Here is a 24541-nt window from a genome sequence, read left to right on the forward strand (position 1 = left end):
CCTGGGTGCGCGATTTACAATTTAAAGAGCTGTTTGTTTTGGGGCTGTAATCTTGTTATGGCCCAGACTCCTCCAGTGCAAGCCGTGAACACAGCCCAGCCTGGATCATAATGTCTGTGTTCCCCATGGAAACGAGTCCAAGGCCATCGGAGGGTAGGAGAGGTTGGTGGGGGAGGGTGGTCTGTGTGCTCTGTGTGTCAGGTGGGATGGGGGGAATAGGCAGTGGCAGATTATCCTCGTAGCAAAAATAGCTACATGTGTAGTAGCTACGGGCCCCGCACGTTCAAGGGCCCCGCGCTAAATGCTTTCAAGCTATCAATTCCGGTTCAGTGATTCTGCACTTACTCTATTACTATAGTACTAGCGATCTGTCACATTATCTGACTGCCTAGCAAATGAAAAAATACAATGACTTTACTATGCAAGTAAAAAATTTATGTTTGAATATTTGCGTTTTTTTATTTATTTAGGGCCCCTTTATAACATACTAGTGGGAAGTAACCGGCCTTGCCCGGGCTAAATAGACACACACACGTCGACTTACACACACACAGACATCGACCCACACATGCAAACGCATCGACTTATACACACGCACACACCGACTTACACACACACACATATTGACTCAAATACACACTATGACTCACACAACAACAACAACCGCCATTCACCACTAAGTGGTGGTGACGTCACCACGACACTTGTGCCAGGCCATGTGCCACGTGAAGTGTCGAACTCCCGCTGGCAGGAGGTCACGGGGCAGACCCAGGTGCCACGGGTCGACTGACTGAGATGACCGAGATGACTGGCTGATTCAACCCCTTTGCCCCCTACTATGCCACCTTGCTGTGCTTTAGCCACCCGGCGCTCCGCTTGTTGTTGTGAGCGTCGCTCCTCCGCCCTCCGTTGTTGTTGGAGGGCGACTGCCTCCAACTGCCCAGTAGCGTCCTTCACGAGCCTCCTCCACAGAGGCCGATCTTGACACCGCTGGTACCAGTCATTGGCAAGTCCACTCAGCTCCACGTCCTTCTGTACCACATCACTCCATCTCTTCTCTAGCCCATGCCGTGCCCGTTTAGTCCCCTTGATCCGGCCGAACAAAAGCTGTTTAGGCATGCGGTGGCTGGGCATGCGGGCTACATGACCCAGCCAATGCAGCCTTGCCTGCCGGAGGAGCTCACCAATGGGACTTTTCCCAGATCTTTCAAGGATTTGTGAGCTCCTCACACAATCCAGCCTGGTTAAACCCAGGATGGATCGTAGGCAGGCCAGCCTAAATGTTTCTAACCTGCGAAGATGCTCCGTTAGGGGGGTCCACGTTTCGCAAGCATAGAGAAGGGAGGGAATTACTGTGGCCGAGAAGACCTGAAGCTTCATGCAGAGCGACAGACCAGGTAGCTTCCACACAGCATTACGCAACCGATGAAAAGATATTGCCGCTCGACTGATTCGGAGTGAGACCTCTGCTGTTAAACTGGAGCTGGTCATAAGCACACTGCCCAGGTATGGGAAACTCTCCACTCTCTCCACAACTGCCCCATCACCGATTGGGAGTTGTGTGGGTGGAGTGTCCGATGGTACAAAATACCCAGGCAGGTGCTTAGTTTTGGTGGGGCTGATGGTAAGGCCCCACCTGTTAGTGGCACGCTCCAGTCTCAGCAGCAGCGTCTCCAACTGAATGAGCAGCTATTACCAAATCATCGGCATATGTAGTGGTGATACGCTCTGGTAGTAGGGATCGTGGGGTAGCGCGTGGTGATTGGCTGTGTGTTGGTGACGCGCGCTGACGGTGAGGGATCGTAGGTCAGCGTGGGGTCATGGGTTATGTGATGGTGATTGGCTGTGTGTTGGTGACGCGCGCTGACAGTGATGGATCGTGTGGCAGCGCGTGGTGATTGGTTATGTGCGCTGACACAAGAAGGGATCGTATGGCAGCGCGTGATGATTGGTCGGCTAGGGTGGGTGCTCACATCGCGGTCCGCATAGGTTCCGTCTCCTTGGAGCGGAGGGCTATATGAGGCGGTGCGCGCGGGCACTCGGGGAGAAGTTGGTGACCAGTGAAGACGGAAGACGGAGGAGGAAGAGATAGGGCCCTGAGACACCTAGTCCCGCTGTCCTTGTAAGGACCGGGGCCCTGTGTGGCTCAGAGGCGGGACCTTGGGACCCAGGGGCCGGACGTCCGTGTGAGGACCGGGCCGCGGGACCCAGTGGTCGTGATCCGTACCCAAGCTAGGGTGGGTCTAGAGGTTCCCCCGGATGCTACGGGGCTGGAATGCCCGTGTGTGTGTAGCCGGGTGGAACGGGTAGCGTGAGCTGTAGTAACCACCCGTGTCAGGTGGAACGTGTAGCGTGAGCTGTAGATACCACACGTGTCAGGTGGAACGTGTAGCGTGAGCTGTAGTGACAACACGTGTTATTGTGACAACCTAAGTGTGAATAAAGTGTGCTACCCGTCAAGTGGTCTCCCGCCGTAGTTTACTATACTACAAGGCAGGTGCTTAGTTTTGGTGGGGCTGATGGTAAGGCCCCACCTGTTAGTGGCACGCTCCAGTCTCAGCAGCAGCGTCTCCAACTGAATGAGCAGCTATTACCAAATCATCGGCATACATAACGTGGTTGACCAATAGGGAGCCATCCCTTTATCGCACCAGGGCATCGATCAGCCTCCCATTATATCTGTACCAAATGGAAATTCGCCCGGTACAGCTATTGAAGGCTTCACGAAATACGTGGTCAAAATAGATGTTAAATAATCTAGGAGCCAGAGGACATCCCTGTCGCACCCCAAGGTGTACAGGGAATAGTTCCGACTCCCACCCATGTAGTTTTACCCGGGCCCGCTCGCCATCATGAAGGTCCTTAATGACCGTGAGCTGAGGGTCAGGGACTCCGAAAGCACGAAGAACTTCCCAGAGCCCAGGCATACTGATGGTATCGTAGGCCTTGACCAGGTCGATAAAGCAGACACACACACATCGACTTGCACACATCGACTCGCACACACACATCGACTTACACACACGCACATCGACTTACACACACACACAGGGACTTGCACACACAACTACATCGACTCTCACACACACACACACAGACACAGCGACTTACACACACACATCGACTTACACACACATGTGGACTTATACACACATATCGATTTACACACACAAATACTTCGACACACACACACATCCACTTACACACACACATCGACTTATAACACACACATACATAGACTCCCACACACACATCGACTTACACAAGCACACACATAGCGACTGACATACACACATTGACTTACACACACACATCGACTCACACACACACACAGATATGGACTTACCCACACAAACACAGCGACTGTCTCACACACAGACATCGACGCACACACACAGACTCACACACAACGCACACACATATATGGACTCACACGCACACATCGATGTACACACGCACACTATTACTTTTATATTTACTAAGTTTTTTAATAATATTTTTTTTTCATACGTGTCTTTAGCGAAAGAAGCAAGGGGGAGGGGAAATGCACGCTTGCATAATAAGTAAGTAATTAAGTGCAAACATTTGCTGCGAGCAAAAGCGGCAAATAAATGAAAGTCAACGAATAATCAACCTATCCTACCTGTAACTATGACCAGATGCGCACCAATCAAGCGTAATTGACATCACGTCACTGCTCAACCTCCGTACTGAGGGGTTAAGTGTAAATATGTGAGAATGAAGACGTAATAGCAATGAGTATATTTATTGGTTTACCCCTGTGCAGTAAGTGATATTGCATGGCTGCGTATGCCTCAAGAGTACAGAACAAGGCTCTTAGCAGGACAGTGATATTTAGAAATGTACCTATTTTCGAAGAGAAAACGTGGTGAGCATCAGTGTCACGCCCTCACATTACGACGTGGTCGCGAAAGCAAAGTTCGTGGGGAGTAATATCCATTTTGTATGTAACAATTTAAAAGTATCACTTAGTACTCAGGGAGAAAAATCGTGTTACGTCGGGTACCTATCATCAAACAATGGTTAATCCCTGTCATTAAATATCTCATAACAGGAATAGTAATGAGTAAACAGTCAAAGTCACGTAGGTAGAAAATAAAATAAATCACGACGTTTTCGGGCGCGACACAAGCGTCCATCATCAGGTCGTGGTTTATTTTATTTTATTTCTACCCACGTGACTTTACCGTCACGAAAGCTTCAAATCAAGATAGTCATGGTAATACATGTTTGAGGGGAGCTGTAAATCTGTGTGTGTTATCTTGCACAGAGTTCTCACAGAGTTCTCACAGAGTTCTCAGACCTCTCGTAGAGTTCGCAGACTTCTCACAGAGCCCTCACGGACTCGAGCGTGCGGAGCGGCCGTGTCGGTGCTCGTGAATTGTTTACCGGCCACTACAAGAACCAGACAGAGGGATTCGGTTATGTTGATGCTGCTGATGCCACTGCGTTACCAGTGGTGCACAGGCGCATGAAGAGGCACGTGTGCCGTGGAGAAGGGCCATTGCGCGCCCGGAACGTCGCCCCGTTTATATAAAAATGTTCCCTTCTAAGGCCACGCCGTGTTATTGACGAATGCATTTCAGCTGTTGGTTCCTAGTTGTTTTACAAAACTACAGTTAGGAGCCGGGGGCTGTCCGGGCTGCATTCCTTGCACACCTCTGTGGGCGCTGCGGTTAAAGGGGGGAAAGGAGGGGTGGTGCCGCTCGCTCCACCGGAGTCGGTTTGTCCCCGCAGACACGAGGGGACGCGCCCACTCTGCTCCCCAGCACCACAGTCCGCAGAACAAATTGCTGCGTGGCGAAACTGTGCCGGCGGTGGCGCATGGGCACAACGAAAACAAAACGCAACACATTCGTCACGAACACTGCGTGCGGCCTTGATGGAAAAAATATGTAGCGAGCACCGGGGCGCCACGGTGGGGAGATGTTAACTATACTCTTTGGTTTTTTCGGTAAAGTCACGTAGGTAAAAAATTTAAATAAATTAAATCACGACGTTTCGGGTGCTTAAGCGGTTGTGCTTTCACTAAGTTGTACCCACCTGAAGAAGGACGCTTGTGTTGCGCCCGAGACGTCGTGATTTAATTTATTTTTATTTTGTACCTACGTGACTTTACCGAAAAAACCAAAGAGTATGAATCCTTGCAGTCACGAAAACTTCAAATCTAGAAGATGTTAACTACCTCGCCAGGTATACAGGAGGTCGTGGGTTCGATCCCGACCCTGATGCCTGTTGTATACTTGGAGTTTGCGTGTCTCTCTTCACGTGGGTCGCGTGGATTTTTCTCCGGGTCTTCCGCTTTTCCCCTCCACATTTAGAATCAACATCGTCACGTGTTTAGAGTGTTTGGCTGCTATACATTTCCACGTGATAAGCCACTTAGTGCGAGCCACCATTTGTGGCCACGTCACTTCTGAAAAAGATCCACGTAGCTCGATGTGTCTTACCTGGCAAAATACAAAACATTGTTTACTGTTAGTTTCAGGTATGAACGGGCGACGTTTCGGGCAATGGACCTTTTTCATAGCACATAACCTCACGACCACTTTGCCTCTGTGGCCTGTCTACGTGCCGTGAAGAAGGAGGGCCATTACCCAAAGCGTCGCCCGTTTCTTTTTCTTTAAGGCGACAGTTTTATTGACAAATGTGTTCAATTTGTTAGGGTCCATGGTGCCAGACCAGAAACCGTTAGTTAGCACCTTGAGCATCAGAACTTTAGTCGTACAGATGTATTTACATGGCCAATTAGCGTGAATTACTCAATAGCCCCGCTTATATCAAATGGCCATCACATCATTCGCTGTTTTGTGGGCATCTCAAGGCGTTGGGGCCACTCAAGCTGTGCCACCAACAAAGCGAGACATCTGGGACGTCTCTGTTATCTTCATTCCAAAGGGCGAGGGTCATCCGTGCCATTTGCCACGTGGCGGGGAAGCGTGCGCACTCGTGCACACCCGCACGTGTGACACGGCCAGCGGTGGTGTAGCGGTGAGCGCGTTGCGCTATGAACACGGCCACCCGGTTTCGATTCTCGCTCACGGATAACACCGGCCAGTCCTAGGCCTCCCCTAGGTTGACTCAGCCTCAAATGAGTACCTGATGTAATGTGTGAACACCGCCATTGGGGGAACCAAAGATGGCCGAACGTGGTGCCGTGCTGGCCTATGTAGGTGCTTGCGAACAGCACTTGCCCCAACAGTTTGTTAAGGCTACACTGGGGGGTCTTCGTACCGTTGTCTATCTCTGTGTGTGTAACGGTACGACTACAGATTGGCAACAGCGTTACGGAGATCGCGTGACGTGAGGGTTCTGCCTTTGTAGTGAGGGTTGTAAGTTGACGCTGAGGAGGGGGGAGGAGGCGCCTCGCCCCCCCCCATGTGGAGTGACGTCATCCGCTCATGGTTATTAATGAGGGGGGAGTCCACTTGTGGGACGTCACCTGTTCATGATTATTAATGAGGGGGCTGTTTGATGTGGAGTGACGTCACCTGCTCATGGTTATTAATGAGGGGGGCTGTTTGATGTGGAGTGACGTCACACGCGGGACACACAGACATTATTGGCTCATTATAGTCGTAAATGATTAACCGGTTAAGGGCCGAAGTATGGTTTCCAAAGTTGTGCATTTGATAATAGAATCTGGTACAAATTTCATAAACAATGAGTGGAGGATCCATGGTGTTTATGACTGTGAAGTGTGCAGCAGAGTGGTGGCTTCATGCTGTCTCTGTGAAGTGTGCAGGAGAGTGGAGTGTTCACGCTGTGTGTGTCTATGTGAAGTGTGCAGCAGAGTGGAGTGTTCACGCTGTGTGTGTCTATGTGAAGTGTGCAGCAGAGTGGTGTGTTCACGCTGTGTGTGTCTCTGTGAAGTGTGCAGGAGAGTGGTGTGTTCACGCTGTGTGTGTCACTGTGAAGTGTGCAGCAGAGTGGTGTGTTCACGCTGTGTGTGTCTATGTGAAGTGTGCAGCAGAGTGGAGTGTTCACGCTGTGTGTGTCTATGTGAAGTGTGCAGCAGAGTGGTGTGTTCACGCTGTGTGTGTCTCTGTGAAGTGTGCAGGAGAGTGGTGTGTTCACGCTGTGTGTGTCACTGTGAAGTGTGCAGCAGAGTGGTGTGTTCACGCTGTGTGTGTCTCTGTGAAGTGTGCAGGAGAGTGGTGTGTTCACGCTGTGTGTGTCTATGTGAAGTGTGCAGCAGAGTGGTGGGGTCACGCTGTGTGTGTCACTGTGAAGTGTGCAGGAGATTGGTGTGTTCACGCTGTGTGTGTCACTGTGAAGTGTGCAGGAGATTGGTGTGTTCACGCTGTGTGTGTCACTGTGAAGTGTGCAGCAGAGTGGTGGGGTCACGCTGTGTGTGTCACTGTGAAGTGTGCAGCAGAGTGGTGTGTTCACGCTGTGTGTGTCTCTGTGAAGTGTGCAGGAGAGTGGTGTGTTCACGCTGTGTGTGTCTATGTGAAGTGTGCAGCAGAGTGGTGTGTTCACACTGTGTGTGAAGTGTGCAGCAGAGTGGGGTGTTCACGCTGTGTGTGTCGCAGTATAGTGTGCAGGAGAGTGGTGTGTTCACGCTGTGTGTGTGAAGTGTGCAGCAGAGTGGTGTGTTCACGCTGTGTCTGTGAAGTGTGCAGCAGAGTGGGGTGTTCACGCTGTGTGTGTCGCCGTGAAGGGTGCAGCAGAGTGTTGTGTTCACGCTGTGTGTGTCTCTGTGAAGTGTGCAGCAGAGTTGTGTGTTCACACTGCCTCTGTGAAGAGTGCAGCAGAGTGGTGTGTTCACGCTGTGTGTGTCGCCGTGAAGTGTGCAGGAGGCCGCGGTGTGCTCTGCGCTTGCCCGTCTCCTGCACTGGGCCGACCAGCACGCCCTGACGAGCCGAGCCTTCACCAGCGTCGACACGGCCTTGCAGCAGCTCGCCACCGACCTCAACGCCGCCACGCAGGTGACGCCACGCACGGCCTCCACCGCCTCGCCGGACCTCAGTGAGACTGATGGGGCCCCATCTCACTCCGGGCCGGTTGCGTAGCTCTTGAGAGCGCAGGCGGTGCAACTGCACCCAGGTCCCACTGGCCCCGTGGGGCTACGGCTAGAAGGGGGGGAGGTTGGACTGGGGGCCACATTTCCATTCTCGCACCACGGCCCAAAGTGGGCACGCACGCGAGGCTACCGCCGCACCGGGACCAACGGTAGTTTCATCCTCGCTCGGCCGAAATTCGTTTTTGAGGTTGGTATTGCGTGCGTGGCATTGCAATAACCTAGACCGGCTTGCAGGCACACGTGACGGGTTGCAATGGTTACCCACTGCAAGCCTGATTGAAATCAGGCTTTTACGCTATCAACTCCACCTTGGATGACTGCGTGAAGAAATATGTCGAGCTACAGACAGTAGCGGAACAAATATTTAGCGATGCTGCCGCCAGTGGTGCACGAGCACGAACGACAAAGACAAACACAACACGCTCGTCAACAACACTGCAGCCCTAAGAGGTGAAGCAGCAACGACCCCTTCCCGCACCTCTGATTAACACGGTTGGCTACGTACGGTGCGAAAGATGTTCAACATACATTCTCGTTGAGTGTTAATTGGTTGATAGTGTGAGCTCATGAGTATTTTGGGGATTAGCGCTGTGAAGAATTAGTGATGAAGGCTACTGAAGACGTCGTTGGTGTTACATTGCTGTCATAAAAGATCAATTGATTCTCTCTGAATGGCCACTGTTGTTTACTGTCATTATGAATTTAGTTAAGTCTTATTTTTCGTCTTTCATACGGCTGCTGATGTAGATGCAGAGCTACAACCACAATTTCACATTCAGGTGGTCAATGCCAGATCACCGCGTGAGAAGCAGTGGTAGTGAGTGTATCGCTGTGATGTCTCCGTCGTATTTGAGGACCGGGCATTGCGTCGTTACACGTTGAACGGTCTGTTCTGGATGACCACAGTCGCACGCTACTGGAGAGTTTAAATTTTCTATTTGTCCATCAGGTATCTGCATCTGCCATGGTTTGTGCAGATGCGGTTTAGGGCGGGCCATAAGCTTCGTTAAGTGTCCCATCAGCACTCTGGGCATGTGCGTATAATAGGCGATGTTTCAGGCAAATGACCCTTCTCCATAACACACAGCACCTTCAGACGTATGACTGTTGAAGTTCTTTCTCACCGTACGTAGCCAACCGTGCTAGTCGGAGGGTGGTTTGGGCCTAATGGGGCTAGAGAATGAGCTCTGGCAACGGTGCCAGCGACGCTCACAGGACGAGCGACCGCTCCGTTGCACCGGTGCTGGGTCCACGGTGGTGAAGTCGTCGTCACGTGAGCGCTGTTAGACGTCCGCTCGAGTGAAGGCGACATTGGGTCAACATTCCTTTCAAGAATATGTTGCAACAGTGGTCCACGAAAACTGTCGTTAATTGAAATTATCGTTCATCGAATAGAGGAAATACAAGTTAAATGCTTAATTTGTTCCAAGATGATCGAAAGTTGACCTTTTTTTACTATAAAACATGATGTATAATATTTAAACACGCAATTTTAATAAATAAACATTTTAAGAACATATTAAAGTATTCATATTAATGGAAAATGGATAAATAATGAATAAATAGAATATTAAAATGGGCATAAATAGAGCATAATTAAAACATTCTCGCATTTATTTTAGGGGCCATTGCCATTGATCTCGTTAAACTTTTAAGTTAAAAACCACCAAGTATTCAAGAGAGCTGTTTCCATGAGCAACGCAACTTCAAACATTGAAAAGCTAGCAGCCAGTTGCTCTCAAAACACTTACAAAAGGACGTCACCACTGACATCACCACTGACGTCACCACTGAGGCCTGCTGCTGATTGGCCAAAATGTGCGGCTGCGTGATATTGTAAACATATCGTCAATCGAATATGTATTGTTAAAAGAAACAATGGGACCCTATGGGAGGCAGATCATTAATCGGAAAATCGTTAATTGATGGCATCGTAAACCGCGGGACCACTGTATTTTAGTTTTGTTGAATTTTTTCCGTCTCATTTGCGTCGCTTGTCTTATCCGCGCCGTATTATTTGTGCTTTTTCAACACGTACGTCTAATTCTAGATTTGAAGCTTTCGTGACTGCAAGGAATCATCTTCTTAGGTTTTTTCGGTAAAGTCACGTAGGTAAAACATCAAAATGAATGAAAATAAAATAAAATAAAATAAAAAATCACGACGTTTAGCTGCATCAAGGATGCAGCTAATCTGGCTGTGACGGTCCCACCTGATGACGGAGACTTGTGTTGCCTCCGAAACGTCGTGATTTTTTATTTTATTTTATTTTCATTCATTTTGATGTTTTACCTACGTACGTCTAAGCCACATTGTGAATAAACCGCGAATAACCGATGCTCGCAGGCGCGCACGGTGCAAGGCGTGCACTGTGACAGTGATGACCAATTTGTTCATCGAAGAATCGCCACCGGCTTGCGACGTTTCTCTGCCCCTGTCTTGCGCTCAGGAGCTCATCGATTGGCTGGCCACCGAGTCAGGGCGGCGGATTGGTCGATCCAACGATGACATCACAGCCCCGCCCAAGCCGCCCCGTCCTCCTGGCCTCACCTTCCTCAACACCTACAGGTCGTGCGGCGGGAATTCGCGATTTGTCTAAAGGATGAGATAACAAAAACCACAGGCACGGTCGCATAATGACAGTACTCGCTACGAGGCAAAGTTTATAAAAACACCTGAAGGAAAATAAAGATTTTAGATTTGCATACAAAATAAAATAATAATTAAAAAAACACATCTGCGTTAACTTCCTATGCTGCTGTGCATTGCATCATGGGAAGCACATGATCATGGGCAGAAAGTAATGGATGTCTCCTGTGCAAAACGCTGATGTCTGTGACCGCAGCTTCACGGCACGTTGAGATTACTTGACGTGTCTTTCAGTTATGAGGCAGGCAAAGTGAGTTACAGATGACGGTGATAAAGTATTGTTCCCCTGTTCCGAAATTGCATGGCAAGTCAAAGCTGCGGGGCAGCCCATAGAATTCACCTCCTTCTGTGTTGCACATAAAAGATGACGGGCTTCAAAGGATTGGACGATTACAAAGTGAGCAAACTCTATATTCTTATTTTACCAGGTAAGACGCACTGAGCTATACGGCTCTGTTTTAGAAGTGGCCTGGCCACAAATGATAGTCCAGCAAAGTGGCTTATTATAAGGACATTTACATCAGCCAAACACATGTTTCTAAATGTGGAGGGAAAACCCGGAGGACCCGGAGAAGAATCTACGCAACCGCAGGGACAACATGCGCACTCCAAATACACACCGCACCACCGCCTTCGTACCGGGTGCTCGAGGGCACCAGGGCCCTGTGGGTGCCTTGCGATGCGCTGGTGCTCCTTGACTGCCCATGGGGCTCGTCGTCATTGTTGGTGGTGTTGGCCTGAGCCCTGGTTGCTTCGTCTTGGGCTGTGTCACGGTGCAGCTGTGTCGTGGTACGGGTTGTGTGGCGGTACGAGCTGTGTGGCTGTGTGGGCTGCGTGATGATGCGGGCTGTGTGGTGGTGTGGACTGTGTGGTGGTGCGGGCTGTGTGGTGGTGCGGGCTGTGTGGTGGTGCGGGCTGTGTGGTGGTGCGGGCTGTGTGGTGGTGTGGGCTGCGTGGCGGTGCGGGCTGTGTGGTGGTACGGGCTGCATGGGTGTGTTGCTCTCTTTCTCTCTCACTCGTTCCCCTGCCCTGTGACCCCACCCACCACAACCCTCCTGCCCTGAGATGCGTCTTGAGATATGACACAAATCAACAACAACAACAATGTCACCGGTATTGGCCAAACATCCCAATGCTGACAAATTACAAACCGATTGCTTAAATTGGATCGCAAACAGCAGCCGCAGCAGCTCCCCCCTTCTGTGAAAACTGTGCCGGACCCTCCTGAGAAAGAGTCTTCAGACTCTTGCTGAGGCTTTCACGAGCCAACAAGCGTTTACTCGTGTAACGAACAAACATCAAAATACATTGCAATTGTTTTTAGTTGTTGATCTCATGTACGCCATTTGTCGTTTGTGATTTGCAGCCCCCCGATGCTCCCGGCAAAGTCCTGGCGCACGCCCGGAGGATCGGTGAGGAACGGCGAGAACAGGGAAACTTTTCTTGGAGGTGTGCATGTGTGCGTGTGTGTGTGGGGACATATTCACATTGGTGAGCTCGTCCGGCAAGCGAGTCTGTGTTGGCTGGGGTATGCAGCCAGCATGCCTAGCCACCGCATGCCCAAGCAGCTTCTGTTTGGCCGGATAGAGGGGGCTAAATGGGCACGACATGAGCTGGAGAAGAGATGGAGCTGATGCAGTATGGGAGGATGTGGAGCTGAGTGGACTTGCCGAAAACTGGTACCAGCGGAGTCAAGATCGGCCTCTGTGGAGGAGGCTCGTGAAGGACGCTACTGGGCAGTTGGAGGCAGTCGCCCTCCAACAACAACGGAGGGCAGGGGAGAGACGCTTCCAACAACGAGCGAAGTGCCGGGCGGCTAAAATGGCACAGTAGGGAGTACAGCTGGTGCATCTACCAGTCATCTTAGTCAGCCAGCCCGTGGCACCTGGGTCTGTCCCATGACTTCCTGTAAGCGAGTCTTCGACACTGCACGTGGCCTCAAAGTGCACCTGGCCTGGCACAGGCACCGTGGTGACGTCACCGTCTCTTAGCAGCGAATGGCGGGTGTTGGTATTGGTGTGGGGAGCAGGAGTGCAGCGGTGAGCGTGCCGCACTACGAAACCAGCAACCCGAGTTCGATTCCCGCTCACGGCCAACACCAGTGACGATTAGCTAAACCGGTCGTGGGCCTCCCCTAGGTCGACTCAGCCTCAAACGAGTACCTGATACAGTGTGTAAACATCGTCACTGGGGAGACAAAGGCGGCCGGGCGTGGTGTTGGCCACCCACCCCCTCGTATGCCATGCTAGCCTTCATAGATGCTACTCGCAAACAGCACTGGCCCTAACAGGCTATACTGGGGGTCTTTGTGCGGGAGCGGTAGTTTAGCAGTTAGCGCACCACGCTTTGAACCCGCCGATCCGAGGTAGATTCTCGCTCACGGCCAACGTCGGTGCCAAATAGCCGAACGGGTCCTGGGTCACGTAAACATCTTTACTGAATGGGGATAAAAATGCTACTGGGCGCGGTGCTGGTCATGCCAGCACCACGTGCTGGTGTGATGGGTGCTCACTAACGGCACTTGCCCCAACAGTCTATGAAGGCGACCGGGGGAAACTTTGTCTTGGTGTGTATGTACGTACATGTGTGCTGGCGTGGGTACACGTGGATCCGTGTGTGCGCGCGCAGACGTGACTCCCTTGCCGACTCCGAGTGAGCTGATGGCCTTCGACCTCCTTTCAATCTCTGCCGTCAACTCCGGGCACGGGACAGGAAGTGATGTCATCGGCGAAGCGTCCCCGCCACCGCTGCCAGAAAAAAAAGGTGAAAGGGCAATGGAGCGGACGTGGGTTGTGTTCACACAAAGACAAAGATGCCCCGTATAGCCTGGACAGACTGTTGGGGCAAGTGTTATTAGCGATTTGAAGTTTTCGTGACTGCAGGAATCCATACTCTTTGGTTCTTTCGGTAAAGCCACGAAAATTCTGAAGTCGGCTGACATTTGTGTTGGCAGTGGTGCACAAACACAATGAACCACTTCCTCCTTCCGAGACGTCTGTTGCAGGTGGGTGTCCCGTTGACCGCTGAATTTCAGAACGCACAAGCGGTTCAGCGTTGATTTTATTTCTAGAGGCGTATTAGCGCCGTTGTTTTTAAAAGACATTGTACTCACCGCAGAGAACTGTAACGACACGACCGCACTCTACGATGGCTGGCGCCAAACTGTGCCACATGCCCTCCCGCATGGCCTTGTGGGAGCCTCGGTACCGATAAAGTAATTTTATTGTTGTCTATCTGACGATTCCGTTCCGATTACGTACATCAACAGAACGGAATCGTACATGGTACACGTGTACTGTGTGCGTCGTCATCAGAACGGGAGAGGGTTAACAAAGAAAAAATGTGCACATTCGTCAATGGCACTGCGGCCTTAAAAGGAATAAAATATAATAGGTGACGTTTTGTGCAATGCCACTTCTTCTTTGGGTTCTTTGAGTTTTCTAATGCGGGGGGGGGGGGGGGGGTTCCCTGCCCTGGAGGAATTCTGGATGACCAGGAAGCTTCTTGATTCGGTACCGAGAGCACAGTTGAAGTAACACCGAGAAGAAAACTATTGAGATGTGATTAAAACTAAACTGAACTAACACCCACGGGAGACTGGGCAAGTGCTTGAACAGCGTTCTCTTTCATTCTACTCTGTGACATGCATTTTAGTTGCGATTCAAGTTTCGAATAAACGATACATTCTCGCGTAAGCCTGCGTGCCATGCCGTAAAACGGCCCTCATGGCCCTCATGGCCCACGGGTAAAACACAAACACGGCGGCCGCCACTCTGCGAGCCCAGCCGCGATCGTCTCCTCTGAGCAGCGGGTCGCCGCACCCCGTCCGCCCTCATTAAACGAAGGGCGCGCGCGTATCCGTTGTGTGCGCGCGTTCGTGTGCAGCCCACGTGCAGACCTACATACAGATGTGTCGGGATTACAAGACTCCCGACGCCACGTCGTTCATCGCCATGAGACCCATCGACTACCGCCTCATGCCCGACATCCAGGACATCCAAGCGACCGTCGGCGACGCCCGGGCGGCCCCGCCGCCGGTCCACGAGAGGGCCCCCCACGCCGGCGCTCCCCATGCGCCGTCCTCCCCCGGCGAGCGAAACGATTCCCCCTCCGGCTCGCACGCCGATGGTCGGCCGGGTCCCTCGGCTGCGAGCGGCGAGGCCACGTCGGCCGCCGGGGCCGGGCCCGTCTCGCCGAGCGGTGGCCTCGGCGGCGGCGATCGCTTACCCGGCGATCTACCGGTGGTCGTCATCGTCGACGAGACGCCCGTGGTGCCCGCGGGCGACGGGCAGGGGGAGGCCGTCGAGGAGGCCCCTGGGGTGGACGCGGCGCCGAGCGCGACGAGTAAGAGTCCCGCAGGAGACGGCGTGCCCACGATGGGCGGAGCGAGCCCGTCCGTCGCCACGCCCTGCTCGTGAGCAACGCGCGCACGGCACGCACGCAGCACACGCACAGCACACACGCAGCACACGTGGCACTCGTACAGCACACATGCAGCACACGCACAGCACACACGCAGCACACGCACAGCACACACGCAGCACACGCACAGCACACACGCAGCACACGTGGCACTCGTACAGCACACACGCAGCACACGCACAGCACACACGCAGCACACGCACAGCACACACGCAGCACACACGCAGCACACGCACAGCACACACGCAGCACACGCACAGCACACACGCAGCACACGTGGCACTCGTACAGCACACACGCAGCACACGCACAGCACACACGCAGCACACGCACAGCACACACGCAGCACACACGCAGCACACGCACGGCACACGTGGCACTCGTACAGCACACACAAGTGACTGCATGGTGCGGTGTGTAAACGTCACCACTGGGGAGACAAAGGCGGCCAGGCGTGCTGCTGGCCACCCGCCGCCTCGTGTGCCGTGCCGGCCTTCACAGGTGCTACTCGCTATCAGCACTTGCCCCAACGGTCTGTTACAGGCTACACGGGGGATCTTTGTCTTTGGTGCTGAATGATGATGATGGTGCTGATGGTGCTGATGATGCTGATGGTGCTGATGGTGTTGATGGTGTTGATGGTGCTGAATGATGCTGATGGTGCTGATGGTGTTGATGGTGTTGATGGTGCTGATGGTGCTGATGATGCTGATGGTGCTGATGGTGCTGATGGTGCTGATGGTGCTGAATGATGCTGATGGTGCTGATGGTGCTGATGGTGTTGATGGTGTTGATAGTGCTGATGGTGCTGATGGTGCTGATGGTGCTGATGGTGCTGATGGTGCTGATGGTGTTGATGGTGCTGATGGTGCTGATGGTGTTGATGGTGCTGATGGTGCTGATGGTGCTGATGGTGCTGAATGATGCTGATGGTGCTGATGGTGCTGATGGTGTTGATGGTGCTGATGGTGTTGATGGTGCTGATGGTGCTGATGGTGCTGATGGTGCTGATGGTGTTGATGGTGCTGATGGTGCTGAATGATGCTGATGGTGTTGATGGTGCTGATGGTGCTGATGGTGTTGATGGTGCTGATGGTGCTGATGGTGCTGATGGTGCTGATGGTGCTGATGGTGCTGATGGTGCTGATGGTGCTGAATGATGCTGATGGTGCTGATGGTGCTGATGGTGTTGATGGTGCTGATGGTGTTGATGGTGCTGATGGTGCTGATGGTGCTGATGGTGCTGATGGTGCTGAATGATGCTGATGGTGCTGATGGTGCTGATGGTGCTGATGGTGTTGATGGTGCTGATGGTGTTGATGGTGCTGATGGTGCTGATGGTGCTGAATGATGCTGATGGTGCTGATGGTGCTGATGGTGTTGATGGTGCTGATGGTGTTGATGGTGCTGATGGTGCTGATGGTGCTGATGGTGTTGATGGTGCTGATGGTGCTGATGGTGCTGAATGATGCTGATGGTGTTGATGGTGCTGATGGTGCTGATGGTGTTGATGGTGTTGATGGTGCTGATGGTGTTGATGGTGCTGATGGTGCTGATGGTGTTGATGGTGCTGATGGTGCTGAATGATGCTGATGGTGCTGATGGTGCTGATGGTGTTGATGGTGCTGATGGTGTTGATGGTGCTGATGGTGCTGATGGTGCTGATGGTGTTGATGGTGCTGATGGTGTTGATGGTGCTGATGGTGCTGATGGTGTTGATGGTGCTGATGGTGCTGATGGTGCTGATGGTGTTGATGGTGCTGATGGTGCTGATGGTGTTGATGGTGTTGATGGTGCTGATGGTGTTGATGGTGTTGATGGTGCTGATGGTGCTGATGGTGCTGATGGTGTTGATGGTGCTGATGGTGCCGATGGTGCTGATGGTGTTGATGGTGCTGATGGTGCTGATGGTGCTGATGGTGCTGATGGTGCTGATGGTGCTGATGGTGCTGATGGTGCTGATGGTGCTGATGGTGCTGATGGTGCTGATGGTGCTGATGGTGCTGATGGTGTTGATGGTGCTGATGGTGCTGATGGTGTTGATGGTGCTGATGGTGCTGATGGTGCTGATGGTGCTGATGGTGCTGATGGTGCTGATGGTGCTGATGGTGTTGATGGTGCTGATGGTGCTGATGGTGCTGATGGTGCTGATGGTGCTGATGGTGCTGATGGTGCTGATGGTGCTGATGGTGCTGAATGATGATGATGGTGCTGATGGTGCTGATGGTGCTGATGGTTGCCGATGTGTGCAGGGAACAAGAAGAACTCTTCCTCGTTGACTACCAAGAGATCATCAGGAGGCTGGTGCTGAGGAGCCAGGTGACGTCGCCCTCGTAGCAACGTCGCTCCACCAGTGGAGCCGGCGGTGGCGCTGCACGGGGGCGTAGGCGGTGGGCGCCACCCCTCAGGGTTCCCTTAAATAAGAATGTTTTTATTAAAAATAAACAAATAAATGTAGAACCTTACAGTGAAACAAAAACCGTTCAAACGATACAAAAAGCACTAACATCACGTGGACAAATACAATAGGTGGAGCGGTGGTACAGTGGTTAGCGCATTGCACTATGAACCCAGCGACCCGGGTTCAAATTCGCCTGCCACGGTTAAAATCGGTGGGGAGTGACATCTAATCCCGTCCAGAGCTCCGTCCTTCACCAACCTGCACTGACCAGCGTGGTTGATTTACAGTGAGGAAAAAAAAAACCTCCATGACCCACGTGGCGTTGGCAAGACCGTGCAGCAGTCGATTGAGAAAATGGGTTGAAAATTAATGATGAGCATCTGTAAAAATTCTGAACCAGCAGAGATTTCTATCTGTCGTGCATTCGGTCTGTTCTCCTACAACGCCGCGTGTTTTCGTAACGTGCATTGGATGTAAAGCGATGATGAATGTTTAAGGGAACACATTTTTTGTAACGCGGATTTAAATTGGACCGCTTATTCCTACGTCGCGCGAGTAGGAATAAGCGGTCGTACGGCTGCCTCGGTGTAGCATCACACAAGGCGACGGGATGCTGCTGGATGCTTCCAGATGCTACCCACGTGCCCTCAGTCTTTGTTCAGCCTGCGTACGCATCTCACGGGGTTATCGCGGACTGTGCTTTAGCCCATAGTCTATATTCTTTATTATAACGCGATTTTCTCCGCAACACGGTGTTCTTCAGGAATGCAACAACTACCACCGCATTATAGGAGAACAGCGACGACTATATTTTGATTGCGACGTCATGCTGCTGCTGCTGCTGTTGTTTTGGCTGTGGTGCACAAAGCGCAATTTCACAATGAGAAAAAAACAAACTCGCAACATTCGCCATTAACTCTGTGACCTTAAGGTTACATTTATAAACACAACAGGCGACGTTTCGTGCAATGGCCCTTCGTCGTAGCGCGTCAAATCAAATGCAGATTTTTAAAAAATCGGCACGCAATGCCGGCACATCTGCCGCCAGCTCGACCAAAACGTCGGCCGCTTTGTCCGAGGCAGTGCCGCTGGCAAACGTGACGTTCGTAGCCGCGACAGGCCTCGTGCGTGTTCGTGATGTGCGCTCGTACGTCTCTACGTCGAACTTCTTTCGCACCGTACGTAGCCAACGTGACGTCAAACCCAGGGGCGTGATGTTCTGCTCTGTCTGTGGCTATATTGGCACCGTTGGCCACGTGCTGCGCAAAAGACGAAGATGCAGACGTAGAGATTGAGCGGCAGGGTCCTGGGTTCGATTCGTGGTCGGGGAATCTTCCTGTGGGGAGTTTGCTGGTTCTGCCCCTGTGCTGCAATAGGTTTCTCCTCTGGTATTCCACCCTTAGCCAAAAAAAACCCCATCATTATATCACTGGTATTGACCAAACACACCAGTGCTGAAACATTGAGTGCACATTGCTCAATGGGGAGTATACACAGCAGCAGCAGCAGCAACGTCGGCCACTCCTGCGACGAACTTGGCAGGACCCTCCTGAAAGAAGGAGTCTTGAGACTCGATGAGGCTCTCCCCTGAGCAAACGAGCTGAACGATGGGAATAGCAGACATGCACACGTAGCGGTGTGTGTGTGCGCGTGTGTGGTGTGCGACTGCTCCCCCCTAACTCTCCTCCGCCAATGGACCGGCCCACCCCTTGCCTCCTCTCGGCAGGTTGATAGTGGACCCGACCTCAAGGGGGGTTCCCAAGACATCCTCATCGTCCACGCGACCATGGCCGATAAAAAACGTACGCCAACCCCCGCCACCCAGCCCGCCGCGTTGTCGGATCAAGCGTCGCTCTCTCGATATTCTGACGCGGCGGATTCCAGCGAGCGATCGCTCGTGGGAAGAGACAGCGAACGGTTTAACCTTCGCTGGAGAGTCAGAATGAGCAGCTTTATACCGGAGGCGGAATCCGATGAGCTATAAAGCACTTGCTCACAGACGCCTGGCGGCCCAAGTGCCACGGCGCGTCTTGAAAGCTGAGCGGGCCTGAGCCGGGGACAGCGGTTGGACGGGCGACCGCCGCCACGCGCAGCAGGCCACTGCAGCGGCTCGCGAATGGCAGTGGCCCGACCGTGGGTGTCTACGGCTTGGCGAGTCATGGCAGCCGGCCCTGAGATGTGAATCGGACTTGGCGGGGCGTGTCGCTGACTCGGCAGCGGCCCAGCTCGGGGGCTTGGTGCAGGAGGGAGCGTTTAGGGGACCGACTGGGAGAGAGTGCGGGGACACGGGTCAGGGGGAGGGGCTCAGCGCTTGCGACGACCCGGCTAGGCTCTGCTGCTGCTGCTGCTGCTGTATTAGGATGTACGTTGAACTCCTTTTGCGCCGTACGTAGCGCCAACCGTCCTCTCCGTCCGGCGACGTTCAAGTGAACGTAGCAGCGGACGGCGTTGTGCATCGCAGATACCTTCCTGAGCAGTTATGGGGAACGGGCAGGAATGGAAAGGTCTCGGCGGGGCGAGGGGGGTGGGGGATTACGTCGCGGGCAGCAGAGAGCGGTGCAAAAACTCCATCGTTGCTTCATAGCGTAGAAGTGCAGTACAACATTGCATTTTGCTGCGCTGCCCTCCGACTTGCATGGTTGGCTCCGTGCGGTGCGATCGAAGTTCAGCGTACGTACAACGTGCACATCGCCAGAGGACAGAGCCCAATTACTGACGGGCACAAGGTGCACAGAGCGCCCCAGGTCAGGAGGTAAAGTGACCTTAGGCCGATTGACATGTCTAGGGAATCAAAATGAATAAATTTGACGAATAATCATAATTTATGAATAATAACAGTAATGTATAATACGATGGAAATGTAAATTAGTTTTTAAACAATCGTAATCGTGTTGAGTCTGTGGGCAGTGTTGTGTCTATGGGCAATTTTGAGTCTGTGGGCAGTGTTGAGTATATGGGCAGTGTTGAGTCTATGGGCAGTGTTGAGTCTATGGTGCAGTGTTGAGTCTATGGGCAGTGTTGAGTCTGTGGGCAGTGTTGGGTCTTTGGGCAGTGTTGAGTCTATGGTGCAGTGTTGAGTCTGTGGGCATTGTTGGGTCTTTGGGCAGTGTTGAGTCTATGGTGCAGTGTTGAGTCTGTGGGCAGTGTTGAGTCTTTGGGTAGTGTTGAGTCTATGGACAGTGATTAGTTTCTGGTCAGTGTTGAGTCTATGGACAGTGTCGAGTCTATGAGCAGTGTTGAGTCTATGGGCAGTGCTGAGTCTATGGTTAGTGTTGAGTCTATGGGCAGTGCTGAGTCTATGGTTAGTGTTGAGTCTACCGGCAGTGCTGAGTCTATGGACAGTGCTGAGTCTATGGTCAGTGCTGAGTCTATGGGCAGTGCTGAGTCTATGGTTATTGTTGAGTCTACCGGCAGTGCTGAGTCTATGGACAGTGCTGAGTCTATGGTCAGTGCTGAGTCTATGGACAGTGCTGAGTCTATAGTCAGTGCTGAGTCTATGGGCAGTGCTGAGTCTATGGTTAGTGTTGAGTCTACCGGCAGTGCTGAGTCTATGGGCAGTGCTGAGTCTATGGTCAGTGTTGAGTGTATGGGCAGTGCTGAGTCTATGGGCAGTGTTTAGTCTATGGGCAGTGTTGAGTCTGTGGGCATTGTTGAGTTTATGGTGCAGTGTTGAGTCTATGGGCAGTGTTGAGTCTTTGGGCAGTGTTGAGTCTATGGTGCAGTGTTGAGTCTTTGGGCAGTGTTGAGTCTATGGGCAGTGCTGAGTCTATGGTGCAGTGTTGAGTCTTTGGGCAGTGTTGAGTCTATGGGCAGTGCTGAGTCTATGGTGCAGTGTTGAGTCTATGGGCAGTGCTGAGTCTATGGTCAGTGCTAAGTCTATGGGCAGTGCTGAGTCTATGGTCAGTGCTGAGTCTATGGGCAGTATGTTGAACTTCTTTCGCACCCTACGTAGCCAACCGTGTCTAATCGGAGGCGCGTGATGTTGCTCGTGCGCTGCGCGGCTCTCTCCGCGTGTCCCTGCAGAGTACCTGGTGTTCTGCGAGGCGTTCATCGTCACCTACAGGACGTTCATTTCCTCCGAGGGGCTCCTCCGCAAACTCATCATGAGATATCCTCTCCCTGTGCACTGCGCACAAACAAAGGCAGAGATCCCCCGTGTAGCCTTAACAGACTGTTGGCTGTTGGGGCAAGGGCTGTTAGCGAGTAGCACCTGTGAAGGCCGGCACAGCACACGAGGGGGTGGGTGGCCATCACCACGCCCGGCCGCCTTTGTCTCCCCAATGGCGATGTTTACAAACCGCACCAGGTACTCATTTGAGGCCGACGATTATCTGAACCAGTCTTGGGCCTCCCCTAAGTCGACTGACTTAGGGCAGGCCCAGGACCGGTTCACATAATCGTCACTGGGTGTTGGCCATGAGGGGGAATCGAACTTGGGTCACTGCGTTCGTAGCGCAGCGTAGCGCTAACTACATCACTACCGCTCCCCGCTGTGCCTGCATCGCCGTACAGACCACTGGGACGAGTGCCGTTAACCGAGCACAATGTGAGACCAGAATGATGCGTGAAGGGGAGGCGGGGCCAGAACCACGCTCGGCCGCCTTTGTCTCTCCAGGGTGCTGTCATTCTACACACGGCTTCTTTAAGGCTGAGTCGACCTAGGGGGAGGCAGAGGACCGGTTCAGATCATTCCTCAGCGATGTTGAACGCGAGCGGGCGCTTGAACTCGGGTCGCCGTGTCCGTAGCGCGGTGCTCTAACCGCTGCGCCACCGCTCCCCGCTCCCTGCACATGAAGCACTCGCGCACACGTGCACGCTCGCGTATATGCGATCCAGCACCGTAGAGACAGCAGCGAGGGTTGATGGATCATTGCCCGTATCTTCCAAAACTCCCTTCTCATGGGCGTTGAGGAAGAGGAGCCGTTCCCCGGCTCTGCCAGGAGGTACATTGAACTCCCTGCGCATTGTACGTAGCCAACCATGCTAATCAGAAGTGCGGACGGCCGTGCGGCACAAATGTGGACTCCAACCTTTTTCGTCCGTACGGGGATATCATGTTTCGCCCTCGCACGCGGGGGAGTTTTCTCCGTGTTGCTCCGGTTTCCTCCCACATGTGAACGCTCGTTAAATTGGCCGATAACACCTTCATACGTAGAGGACCGCAGAGCTTTGGGCAATTGTTGTCTGTGCCGGCTCGCCGCCTGGCTGCGCAAGTCTGTGGCTCCTCCTCGCGTCTCTGCGCCGTCCCCTCTCTCTCTCGCTGCACGAGGGCGCAGGGCGATTGCCGTGCGGTGCAGCGACGTGCACGTGTCCACCCGCGTATCGGCCAAGTTCCCTTAACGGCGCGACCCGAAAACGTACCGGCACCTGAGCAGGACGGAGGACGCGGCGCACACGCGGGCACGCAGGAACGCGCTCTCGCTGCTGCTCAGGGTCACCGACGACCTGTGGTGAGCGACCGCACCCCAACGCATCGCACACGGAGAACTCCCACCCCCACCGCCGTCCCCTCGGACGAGTCGGTGTGCGTGTGTTGTGTGCAGCGTCTCGGCTCACGGACGAGGTGGTGGCGTGTGCCGTGTGTTGTGTGCAGCGTCTCGGCTCACGGACAAGGTGGTGGCGTGTGCCGTGTGTTGTGTGCAGCGTCTCGGAGCTGACGGACGAGGTGGTGTGCCTGCTGGCCGGCGTGGTGTGCGCGTGCGTGACCGGCGGGGACCTGCCGCTGGCTCGGCCTCTGCGGGACACGCTGGTGACGCGCGTGATGGCGCGGCGCGCACACGCACAGGCCACGAGCGGGACGCCCCTCGCCAGCCTCGCCGTGTCGGCCCGGTGACGAGCGCACGCCCACGCACGCCCACGCACGCCCACGCACGCCCACGCACGCCCACGCACGCCCACGCACGCCCACGCACGCCCACGTACGCCCACGCACGCCGTGGCAGCCGTCTCTGAGTGGCGTTCGCGCGACGCGTGGCATTTTATTTACTCTCGGAAGTAGCGGCGCGATACTAGAGGGGGGTTGTCGAGTTTGTCTTGGGCATGGGGGACGTAGGGGGGAAGGGGCAGGATGGGGGCAGTTGCCTCCTCGGAGTTCGTGCAGGAAAAGCCGTCTTCTGTTTCTGCCTCGATTCTAAACTAAAACGATTAAACTCTTTTTTATTTTTTCAGCTAAGGCCCACTGAGCTATGAGCTCTTTTTACAGAAGCGACCTGGCTATCACAGATGATCAGCTTAACGAAGTGGCTTATCGCGTGGAAATTTAGGGCCGCCGAAGACTCTAAACACATGATATTGATTCTAAATGTGGAGGGGAAAGCCGGAGGACCCGGAGAAAAATCCACGCGACGACAGCGAGAGAGAGAGACTTGCAAACTCCAAATATACAGTCGTCAGGGTTGGGATCGAACCCACGACCTCCTGTATACCAAGCGAGGTAGTTAACATCTCACCACTGTTGCACCTAATATATTGGTGAAAAAAAAAACACGGAGGACCCAGAGAAAATCTACGCGACCACGGGGAGAGAGAGAGAGAGAACATGCAACTCCAAATATACAGCAGGCGGCAGGCGGCAGGATTGGAATCGAACCCATGACCTCCCGCATACCAGGCGTGGTAGTTAACATCTCCTAGCCACCGTGAGCCAATGTCTACGAAGGATTCACGTCACCGCTTTACAGCCAACGTCCAAACTCCTCCGCGCCTGGCCCTTCGCTCGGTGATCTCTGTGCGCCAGTCATTGCAACGCAAGCCCCGTTTTTAGGGAATCATTCTGCTGTAAAAGTAATCATTTAAAGTAATTGGCACTCGTTAAATAAAGCTAACCTGATGACACGCTGCACGCAGAGCATAAAGACAGGATGATCGGGACTTGCCTATAGTAATCTAATAACAGTATGAATGTATGTTGAACTTCTTTCGCACCGTGCGTAGCCAATCGTGCTAATTGCAGGTGCATGAATAGCACTCGGGTGTAGTAATGCGTATGCGTGCTGTACCTGAGCGTGTGTGTATGTGTGCGC

At 53.1% G+C, this 24541-nt stretch overlaps 1 protein-coding gene across 1 annotated transcript in view; it reads left to right on the forward strand.

Annotated features, from left to right (window-relative positions):
• The window catches only part of LOC144932963 (uncharacterized), a 50359-nt gene that overhangs the window by 16575 nt on the left and 9243 nt on the right, over window positions 1-24541 (forward strand). The window contains exons 5-14 of the mRNA XM_078857365.1: window positions 7814-7952; window positions 10497-10615; window positions 12063-12145; window positions 13325-13459; window positions 14582-15110; window positions 17371-17437; window positions 19246-19321; window positions 21543-21627; window positions 22877-22969; window positions 23163-23348. Coding sequence (XP_078713491.1) covers window positions 7814-7952; window positions 10497-10615; window positions 12063-12145; window positions 13325-13459; window positions 14582-15110; window positions 17371-17437; window positions 19246-19321; window positions 21543-21627; window positions 22877-22969; window positions 23163-23348 — 1512 coding nt within the window. The remainder of the gene's footprint in view (window positions 1-7813; window positions 7953-10496; window positions 10616-12062; window positions 12146-13324; window positions 13460-14581; window positions 15111-17370; window positions 17438-19245; window positions 19322-21542; window positions 21628-22876; window positions 22970-23162; window positions 23349-24541) is intronic.

This window comes from Lampetra fluviatilis, chromosome 6 (assembly GCF_964198595.1).
Source record: "Lampetra fluviatilis chromosome 6, kcLamFluv1.1, whole genome shotgun sequence".
NCBI lineage: Eukaryota > Metazoa > Chordata > Hyperoartia > Petromyzontiformes > Petromyzontidae > Lampetra > Lampetra fluviatilis.